Source organism: Azolla caroliniana, unplaced genomic scaffold (genome assembly GCF_043228905.1).
Source record: "Azolla caroliniana isolate FFs.n. ecotype wild unplaced genomic scaffold, voAzoCaro1.0.p SCAF_12, whole genome shotgun sequence".
Lineage (NCBI taxonomy): Eukaryota > Viridiplantae > Streptophyta > Polypodiopsida > Salviniales > Salviniaceae > Azolla > Azolla caroliniana.
This window is the reverse complement of record NW_028230447.1, coordinates 5,948,901-5,960,009: the sequence shown is the minus strand read 5'-3', so window position 1 is coordinate 5,960,009 and position 11,109 is coordinate 5,948,901. Positions and strand designations below refer to the sequence as shown.

The window sequence follows — 11,109 nt, the reverse complement described above, 5'->3', positions numbered from 1 at the left end:
TCCCTTGTATTATTAACACTTGGCACATGCATGCGTACCTACTGCCTACATGCTCTATTGTATCACATGCGTGCAACAGGTATGCATGCCACTTAGTATAAATAGTTGAGTTCACCTTGAAGGAATTCAAGGTGAACAACGCCAGTCATGGACATATCAATCTAGTATTCCCATTTCGCCCATCCTCTCTCCTTGATCTTCATCTCTATCTTTATGCTCTTGTGTCATTCCCCGTCTTAAGCTCCTCGCATCATCGCTCCGTCATAGCCTCATCATCCATGCTCCATATTAGTCCGCGCTTGGTGTGTCTGTGACAGGGAGTTGGCAAGCCGTTAGAGGCCTACCCTCCTAGTTTAGTTGATAGTTATAGCTTTAGGAGTTAGTGTCAGATGCTCTTATGTGAGCATTGAAGTACTAACAGTACTTGTGTCCCATTGTTAGGGCTTGTATAAAAGTGCCCTCTGAGCACATTTTTATGTACACAGAGTGTATTATTTTTTAATAGAGTTTCTTGAGTCTTCTACTCTCTCTTTCTCTCCCGTGTTCTGTGTATCTCCATTTTTTCTTTGTGTTTTCTCTATTGTTGCCGGCTGAGCCGATTGTGTTTTGTTTTAGGTTCTGCACATAATCTTTACAACCACTAATCATTACATACCTTCCATTCCTATTCAACCTTTGATTATAGCCATTGTGTTATGACCCTAGATATGGGGGGTCTCAAAACCACAAGAAAACAAGGTGGGGACACTAGTTAGGACATAAATCATAGTTTATATTTCAATGTGAATACAAAAGCTTGCAACCATCCCAAATTGGGACAAATCACAATCCACCACTCAAAGTAGCGACAAGTCGGGATTGAGTCAAGATAACTCTCCAAAACCACCAAAGGAGAGAAAACAAAATGGTACACGTTCCTTAGAGCCAAGATGCGAATAGGAGAGAGTGAATCTCATAATATGGGAATGGTTACAAATGAGGAGTAATCCTCCTTATATAGGTCAAATATGGCCATTGGGACTATCCGTTGGGGTGGCTTGATGTTGGGACTACCCTTAGGGATTGGATTGTCCCAACCCAAGGTGGCACCTTCTTTGGAACTAGGATTGGCCCCCTTGGTGAGTCCTAGTTCAAATTGGGATTGTGTCCTAGTTGGCCCAACCTAGGGACACTACATATTGAAGGAACAGAATAATGCAATGGTACAAGAGATTAGTTGTCACTTGTAAAAACTGAGGTTGACTCCTTGAACGCCAATCAACCCATGCTTGCTCTTTTGTTTTACTATGTCGTTGTTGCCAAATAATCCCATAATTGGGCGCGATGCATAATAATCTATGTCTGTGTGTGGGGGATGACAATATACGAGAACATGACTAGGTCCTACACACGCATATACATAATACAAGTGCTAGAGCCAAATATTATTTCAATCCAACTCTTCACATATATTGTCCTGAACCAATAAACAACCAAAGAACAAAAGTGCATTCAAAACTCACCTCATATTCAATCAATCAATAAACAATCAAAGGATGCAACTATATTCAAAGTTTTTCCCACATTCAACAAATTATTAAACAATTAAATGATGGAGGTACATTCAAAACTCATCCCAATATGTCAATTAATAAGCATCTAAAGGATACAAGTACGTTCAAAGCTAGCAATTCAAAACAATCAAAGGATGCAAGTGTATTGAAAAAAGAGAATATTCAACACATGGGAAATGCAGATGCTTCACGCAAAGGAGTGCTAAAAAAGTCATGGTTTGATTCGGGTAGACACCTTACATCATGAATTGATGAGCCATCTACAAATTGGCATCTTCGATCTTATATTTAAATCCTCCATATCGTTTCACCAAATCTCGATCATTTGGCACTCTAGTCGATACCATTTGGCTTAGGATTTGACTACTTACCCCCAAAAAAGTAACCATAGTACGAGCTTACAAATATAGGTTGCTTGATATGCACTTGTGCATTTTCCAAGTGTGTGGCTAGCTTTCATATTTCAATAAATTGTAAGCATAATGGTAAAAAGTAAGGGCCGTGAAATTTATCGAGGTAGTAATGGAAGAAATGAAAACAAAGTTTTTCAATATCTTGACTTTTTTTGGGCTCCCAATAAGATCATTGAGACCCTAAAGTGAATGCAATTGACTAATTATGTAATATATCTAGCCATAGTGCTTTGTGAGTGAGTTGCACTCCAATAGTCTTTAGGGATAATATTCCTAAAACTTTGTGCGAGAAAGAAGTTAGTGACTTTCTAAGCATGTGCACCATAGGAAGATTCTGAGGACATAAGGCATGAATTTTGAAAGACTCCAATGCATATTTAGCCAAAAGAAATGATGACAATGCTCCACATTGTAAAACAAATAGTACTAGCCTAGCATGACATCTTTGTGGGTTCAAGGTTCTAGATAAAGTTTATGGGTTTTGTGACTTGTCTATTCGACAAAAAATAAAGCAAACGACCCTACTCTATTGTAGTCTTATTTTTTGTGTATGTCACTAGCAATCTTTTTTGTCACATCTACTCGACGAGGAAAAAAAGAAAAAAATGATGTTGTGAGCAATGCTCTTACAAAGGGAGAGTTACTTTCACATGCCACCATATTAAGAGACACTAAATGTGAATACATTATACACTTTACACACATGCGATTCCCCATATCCACATGTATGTTCATGGTAACTACTCATTGTCAAGAGGTTAGCTCGATAAAGAAACCATAGGGAGGAAATCTTAAGGCATTGTGGGACGAGAAAGAAAGTGGCGGGGCTCACACAAAGATGTAGAATATATTGAAACAAGCAATGAGAGATAGATGTGTGTGAAGAGAGAGGCACTAGCGGCTTTGAATAGATTGTGAAAACGTTATGAAATGTTTGGGATTGGAACTTGGGGCCATAAGAGAATCATAGAAAAGTGACATCCATGCTCCATAAAATTCAAGAAGGCCAATCTCAACAAGACGTTACATGTAACAACTCTTCCTCATCCCAATCCTGTCAAATGTGTGTGTAAATATGCATTGATGTGATAATCATGAGAGAGAGAGAGAGAGAGATCAGGCATTGAAATAGAGATATTGCCTAGTGTTGAAAAGATGTTGCCCGCACTACCTTTTGACATTATTTAAAATAATAATTACTGAAAAGTACAAGGAACAAGTATTGCGCTTTAGATTCATTAATTAAAGGAGAGATAAACACACATTAATGTAAAGGATATAAATATGATGATGGTACACACACACACATTTAGTATATATTGTTTCCTTTTCTTAATGCACAAGTGATAAAAGGCAATCCCAAAGAGGGTCCCATAATAGAGTAAGTCTTGAGTCTTGACTGAACCTGAGGACCTAAAAGAAACAATATCCTCTTAGTTGGGACACCTAGCTAGTTATCATGTATAAAACCCTAAAACTCTATATATCTCCTGAATCTTTCTTTGAATGGGAACTCTCCAAAAGATTAATCCCTCCTTATCACACTTAGTTAGGGAAAATAATGTACTATTCGCAATGTATAAACCGAACACCCTAATGCTCTTTGCTTCATAGAGATGAACGAGTGATAGTCCATAAATCCGAAGGCTCGTCATCGTTAGTTTTGTAATGATGAATTAAGAAACATGTGAGACTATATACTAAGCCACCTTTCTAAAGGAGAGGGAGGGGAACCATCAATTGTTAGTCAATCTCCTCCCTCAACCTCGGATGATAGTATGAAACTAACTAGCCAGTGACAAAGTATTACTTTAGAGCTCATGAAGTAGGTGGTTTTTATGGTTTAACTCACTCCTAGAATCCTTTTATTGCAAGTCAATATCAATCACAACTTAACGCTATATGTAATTCTATTCATATAATAACTCAATACATTATATATGAATATAGCTACCACTTTCTCTCAGATTTCATAAAAAAATATACACTACAAATATATTTACTGTGTGGAAGTTTGGGCCTTCTTTATAAACTTGTGGAAAGATGGGGATTGATTATAGCCTCAGACTCCAGAGCACTTAATTGCACCAGCCAAATACACTGAAGAAATGGATTCTAAAATGCTTTCTTTTCTTCCATCACTTGGGTGAGAGTTGAAGCAATGATTTAGGCTAAAGGACGACCTTAATTCAGTGGTTTGCCTTTTCAATCACTTTTGAGTTAGTGCATCAATGATTTTTATATCTTAGTCGTATATACAGCGTTTGGAAGCTCGAATTTCGTGTTTTGTTTCAAGGCATGCTAATACTTTTTATTCATTAATAATAATGCTGCAAATTTTTAGTGTACATGTTCATATACTATAGCATATATATTATACATGTGTGTATATATACACTATATATACATACATGTATATACATATACATATATTAGTATGTAATTACATAGGAATTGTACACAGACCAGAGTACACAGAGCCATATACTATACACTACACGGAATAGTGTGGAGACATAATTTACATATACTCCCTCACTGCCAGCCATCATACGTTGAACATAAGTGTGTTTTCATTCAAACACTGACTTAAATTTATAACAAATAGTCCATCATCAGTGGTAACTAATATTCAACTCACTCTACACCAATATTGATAATTGAGTTGCAGTTACAGAAATGCATGGGTCAGACAAATACCAAAGGATTTCTATTTCCTCAAAAATATTAGTAGCAGAAGATAAGAATTCACCTTACGAACTAAATTTGTTTGTGGGAAATTAGTGTCCATATCAAGAACTCAGAAGATAAGAATTTACCTTACGAACTAAATTTGTTTGGAGAAAGTTGGTGTCCATATCAAATGGATGGATGATTTTCCAGTAGGGGGAGGGGGTCATGCATTTCTGGAAAATTCCAAATCCATTCTATCATTTCCGGGAAATATGTTGCCAAACACACATATAATTTGTTGGGAGACACGTTTCTCTAAATACATGGATTATTTCTGAGAAAACAGTGTTATCTACAAACTCTGCACCAAACCTAGCAATGAATTCTCAAAACATGGGATATTTTTCACCAAATCTACGGATGAACACTTCAGCAAACACTGGCATTTCTGGAATCACGACATTCCAATAAAAATTATGTAAAGAAAAAGAGCAAAATGAGGAGAATTTTCAAGTATATGTTTATGACAGATCCAAGGACAAAAAATGTGGAAGGAAACAATATTGGTATATGTACACATTATTCATTAGAGATTTGTTTGTATTCTGTACTGAGAGCATATACAATATAATGCAGTGGGAAACATTTCGGATTCTATCTCATTCAAGTCTGCTCTGGTTTCTTGCTCCACAGGACCAGATCTCACTTGGAAAGGAAAGTCAAGTTTATTTTATAAGCATCCGTGCACCAAAAAATTTCTATTCTTATCATCTGATTTTGCAAACGCTGATGTTATTTGAAAGGTACAATCTGTTCACCAGTTATTGCAAATTTAGATATTTGGAAGACGAAAACAACTGATGATCAAGAGCAGCACCTGTGCAGAAACTAGTTGTCTGGAAGACTGACGAAAACTGATGATCAAAAGCAGCATCTGTGAATAAAACCTCTTCTAATGGAAAACTGAATAACAGAGGCATCTGTTAGAAATTATATTCTATATTACGGTCTGCAAAACTCTGATGGAAATAAGCATCTGTCCAGAAAATCTGTTTTGTAATTGCTGCAGAATCAGATAGGCGGTAGGAAGGTAGACAGGTTTGATGAAAGGAAGGAAACCTCTTCTACTGTCATCTATAGATAAACTGATCATAGGCAGTTAAACTGATGATCAGAAAAGTTTCTGGGCAGAAACTCTCTCGATTCATTACATATAATAGTAGCAAAACTGATGAAAAGAATTTAGCAGTATCTATGCAGAGAAATTCCTATCTGCAATTGTAGCAGAACTGATGAGAGGAATTTAGTAGTATCTATGCAGAGAAATCCCTTGCATTTAATCTGTAATTATGGCAAAACCAGATAATGATCTGAACTCGGACGGTAGGAAATTTTCATGAAAAGAATGAGAAACCTTATATATAGAAGATGAACAATCAAGGAACCCTTTAAAGCTGAATGATCTGATCATCAAACTTCAGTCCAAGTAAACGCGCATACTTGCATTCTTTGTGCATCCACAAATAGGACAATTATGAGCAAATCGGGTATCACATTCTTTGCACAGACAAAGATGTCTGCAAGGAAGAAGAAGAATGCAGACCTCATTCTTCTTGCAAAACCGACAAGGATGTTTTCCTGCCATTATTGATTCCTTCAGCAAAGGATTTCCTACGTTATGATGATCTTCATCCCTGTGGTAATCTTTCCTTCCTCTTATTATTTCTCCATAAACACAAGATTCTGCATCTATATGTTCGTCTGCATCAATATGATCACCATCTGTCTCTCCACATCCTTCTTTCATATTATAGTTATCGTTACCGTGGCTTCCGAAATTATTGATTTGTTGTTCTCTGCTTTGAGCTAGGATTTGTTCTAGATTACTTCTTAAGCTATTCACCATGGCTTCATTGTGGCGAGCTGCATTTTGCCATAAATGAGATTCTAAGCTGATCTGTTTCACTCGTTCTTCTAGTTCTTGATTCCTGTGTTTCGCTTCCTCGATTTCTATCTCTTTCTCTCTCATGCTTGATTCCATGCATTTTTGCATTAGAACTAAGAGAGACCTGTTATGATGTTGGATTTTTCGTTCCATAGCTTTCTTCATCTGTTCTCCCTAATGATCAAGACATTAAAGAAAAGCTTAATCTATCAGTTTTTCATCAAGCAGGATTCATCAGAAGAAATTAAATCGAAGAAAAATTAGATTATTCATTCAGTTTTCCTTGTCAATCAATTAAATTCAAAGAAAGGCTTGCACGTTATCAGTTTTCGTTTATCAAGAGTTCAAATAAATGCTTATGCGTGGTTCTAGCTTGCATGTTATCATTGTTTTCATTCATCAAGAGATCAAATAAATGCTTATGTGGTCTCTAGTCTTCAGAGATAGGCTTCGACGTTAAAGTTCAAAGGAAACAAATATTTATTACTTGATAGATCAGAAATCATATAACCACTACTAATTTATGATCACATAAGAACCTTGTATCCGTATATCACTTCTTCAACAATCATATCGATTAATTTATCGAACGTAAGACATCTCTTTTACGATCACAAAGAAAAAAGAAAGAAATTCTAAGTTATTCGTTTTTCAGGCTGATCAGTTCAAGGAAATGGCTATCGTTTTTCAAACTGATCAGTTCAAGAAAAAGGCTATCAGATTTCAACACAATCAAGCTACTTTTTCAGACGTATGTAATAATATCAACAACATACACAACTAGTACCAGCACACAAATATTGATCTCATCATTGTAAAAATTATTAAAACTAATCTTACACCATCCCGTGATTTACAGCATCTAAAAGGATCTACTAATAGCAAGCCACTATCCGGAAGGGTCATAATCAATTCTGAAAGCAAGCATAACAATCACAACTCAGGTTTAAAATACTACGAGAATGACGATAAGAATTATAAGATGCTGATTAGAAATATACTATTTCGATTATCTTACATGAAGATTGATGATTTGATCAATGTCTTGTTTTTGCCGCAAAATGTACTGCAGCTGAAATCCACTGCTATAACTCGAAGAAGAATTATTAAGAACGATGGAGGATGATTTATCTGGTATTGTAAAATTATCGTTTCCATTAGTTACTGAAGAAACTGCAGCCGTTAACTGCTGAGGCCGTGAAAGAAGATTACTAAATCCATTAGTGTTAAACCTCGACGCAACATTAACCATATTATTATTGCTGTTACTACTATTAAAGCATATTGCAGGAGGAGCTGTGGTGGTTTGTATATTAAAGAAGTTTCGACAATTATTCATTAAATCTGCAGAATTGGTAAGGACTTCATGATGATGTGTTGGATTATTATTATTACTACTAATAATCAGAGAGGGATTCTGCATAGAGGAGCTAGTTGTATTGTTATTGGTGCTGTTATGTACTGGAGGAGGTAAATTAGATTCTATAATAGAGTTCTCTGACGATCGGAGTTTCTTTCTTGTCATAATGATATTTGGAACATTGTCTAGAGCGCCAGTGACATTGCAAGAGATATTCGCAGGAGTAGTTTGATGTAAATTACTGGCACTGGTTCCTGCGAGTACTCAACAGACAGATAAAATGTTTACCGTAAGAAAGCTGTGAATGGCCAAACATAAAAATGGAAAGAGATAAGACTAGTGATAAACGCAGGTAAAGAAACGAAAGGAAGAAATAATTAATCAACTTATAAGGGTTCGAGTGAAAGAACAAAAAACGAATGGAGGAAATATTCGGCGGGAGTAAAGAACGATAAAATAAAGAAATTTTGGTTATAAACACCTGTACTGCCGCCATAGAAGCTGTGAAGCAGATGATGATGATGATGACCTTGAGACGAAGAATCAAGGCCGTGTTTAATATCTCCACTATCGATTCCATACATCTCAGAGCTTAACCTGATTTAATAGTTTCAGCAGATCAGAAATGCTATTTTATGATGTATTTGGTCTAATTATAACCAAGCAGACTAATCGATATTGTTCTTATTATTATATATTCATGATGATCACCTCTTCCGAAGATCTGATAGCAAGATGCTGGACGGATATTGAGCTTGAACAGCCATAGCCAGCTAAGGTTGATCAGTATTGACCAACAGGTATATCCTTTCTCTTGTAGAATTGAGACAGAAAAAGGAATCACACAAACCTAATCTCAGGAAGGAATGTAGGATACTGAAATCAAGAGAATCTGTATGATTTCTTGGAGCTGTGCCTCGGAGAAGAAGGTACAGAAGAAGAAAGTGAACGTTAATTCTTTCCCTGCCAAGGAATCAGATATGTTGGTGGCCTGAAGACAGATGCAATTATCGGCAAGAGAATTGAGATATGGCAGGAAAGAGAAGAAAACGGTGATGATGACGATGGAGATGAAGTGGGAAGTGTTTCTAGAGGGAAATGACGATAGAATTGGAAACAGAATACAAATGGAAGGTCTGCAAAGCGATAGTTACGCAGGCGATGGCGTGTATAATCATCACGAGAGAGACAGAGAGAGAGAGAGAGAGAATTACATTAGAAAGATTCAGCTCTTAAAGTTTTCCCATGTGGCGAGAGAGAGAGAGAGAGAGAGAGAGAGAGAGAGGAGTCATGAATGAATGATTATGAGGTGCGGCTATGGCGTTCTTTCCTGTTCTGGTGTGATCTTGACGCAGACAGAGAGAGAGAGAGAGAGAGAAAGAAAGAAAGAGAAAGAAGAAGAAAGAAGAAGAGAGAGAGAGAGAGAGGGAGAGAGGGAGAGAGAGATTGTCGCGGTAAATTTTTTCTCATATCAATTTTGTGCTAATTATTTATTTATTATTATCCGATTTGAATTTCTTCCCATTTAAATTATTTTTTTTGGCACTCGATAGTTGAGGTAAACAATATTAAAAAAACAACATTTTCTCTCTCTACTTATACATGGCAGAGAGAGTTATTTATTTATTTATTTATTATTTATCTATTTATTTATTCATTCCTCCATAATGCAAATTTTTTATTCGTGTTACTTTCCTGACAATGTAATTTTGTGGTTTTCCTAATTATAATATCCACAATTTCCCGACCTTTTTTTATTTATAATTTCTGCTCAATTTCCGAAATTCCCACCACGATTCTTTTCCTTCGCCCTTTTCTTCTTCTTCTTCTTGTGTTTTGTTTTTTTTTTATTCTCTCGCTCCTTTTCCGCTTAGCAGACACGTGGTGAAGATCCGCCATTAATATTCTTCCATCACTGAATTGTCACAAATAATAATAATAATCTAAATTAAATATAGCTGGCTTATATTAATCTAAGAATTTTAGCGCCAAATCTATTTCCTTCTTTTTATTCCAAGCCTCTTCGTGTTTGGGAAAAAACTTACATAATCTTGATTAACTAAATAATCACTTAATTATATATTTAGCTTCTAGTTTTTGCATCGGAAAAACTGGAGGTGAAGAAAAAGAACTTAATCAATGTAATGTGATTTAGTTTACTCAAGACGAAGATTTTATTTTACTTCCACCTTCAACTTTGAGTGAAGTAAAGGTTAAAAAAAATAAAGAACACAAAGAGAAAGGTATGCCAAAGGGTGGGGGGGGGGGGGGGGGGGAATCAATGCTCGGCTCGGGATTCCGGGGAACTCGCGGACGAATAGTGCGCACCACCAAAGAACTTTCTTCACGAGTCGGTCTGCAATTGTTCTTTCCCTTTAATAGGAAATTAGGCGAAAACTACTAGATGATTGTCGAAAGTGCCCAAGCAATTTCTGTATACTACAGTTGTATCGGATGTTGATCCCTTTAAATCAAATGTGTCCGCTCAAACTTTTCAATCAATATAAATAAGGCTACTTTTACCCCTCATCCCCATCCCCCCACACACCAAATCCGAAAAATGTCAATAAAAACTCTGAGCTTCTCGACTTTGAATGTCGAAAACGGATTAAATTTCTAGGGAACATGACCCAAATATGCTTGTACATATGCTTGTTTATTTTCCAAAGTACCAAGCAACCCTTTCATCAATGTTGAGGCTCAAATCACACAAAATATATGAAGTAACACACTCTTGAAGGTGCACCATGATAAACTTTTCAAATAAACTAAACCTAATCCACATTATGATCATAATTCAATTATACACTAAATGTATACTCTGGATAACTATTCGAAGGCTTAAGCTACACCACAATCGACGATGTATATGTCTTGCCCTGTAACTTATGTGTTTCATCTTACTTTTCATGCTTGGACTTTTATGGAGCGTAATGTTTCCTAACTTCTTGCGTAAATATAAGTGTTGCTTGGAAAGCAGCCCTCATTCATTACATACTGGCACGTGAAAAGGGTTTTCTTTTAAAGTGATGGAAAGATGTGGTCACACGTCAATGTGTAGGAGCATGGGTTGTTTTATTTATTGTTTATCGTTTATTACGATTTTGAGACAATTTCAAACATCTTATGATGTGTGAGCGGACAACTATTTGATCTAGAGGGACG

General features: G+C 36.2%; 1 protein-coding gene across 2 annotated transcripts; it reads right to left on the bottom strand.

Moving 5' to 3' along the window:
• Positions 1–5,212: 5,212 nt before the first annotated feature.
• On the bottom strand, positions 5,213–9,313 carry LOC147856951 (uncharacterized). Of its 2 annotated transcripts, XR_015530607.1 has the most exons (5): positions 8,656–9,313; positions 8,426–8,541; positions 7,603–8,198; positions 5,999–6,758; positions 5,213–5,773 (listed from the first exon to the last, which is right to left on the bottom strand). XR_015530607.1 is itself a non-coding variant. In XM_087328546.1 (4 exons), exons 1-4 carry the CDS (start codon positions 8,709–8,711, stop codon positions 6,117–6,119), a joined length of 1,410 nt encoding a protein of 469 aa, XP_087184672.1. In that variant the 5' UTR covers positions 8,712–9,313; the 3' UTR covers positions 5,213–6,116. The 2 variants fall into 2 exon arrangements, 1 of the variants encoding a protein (XP_087184672.1); XM_087328546.1 differs by having other exon boundaries at positions 5,213–6,758.
• Positions 9,314–11,109: the final 1,796 nt, after the last annotated feature.

Excerpts from the sequence above, each read along its gene's own strand:
- LOC147856951 (XM_087328546.1), bottom strand. The coding sequence starts at position 8,711 with ATGGCTGTTCAAGCTCAATATCCGTCCAGCATCTTGCTATCAGATCTT. Across the intron at positions 8,199-8,425 it reads CTTCTATGGCGGCAGTACAG|GAACCAGTGCCAGTAATTTA; the intron begins GTGTTTATAACC and ends GAGTACTCGCAG. Across the intron at positions 6,759-7,602 it reads ATCAAATCATCAATCTTCAT|GGAGAACAGATGAAGAAAGC; the intron begins GTAAGATAATCG and ends CTTGATCATTAG.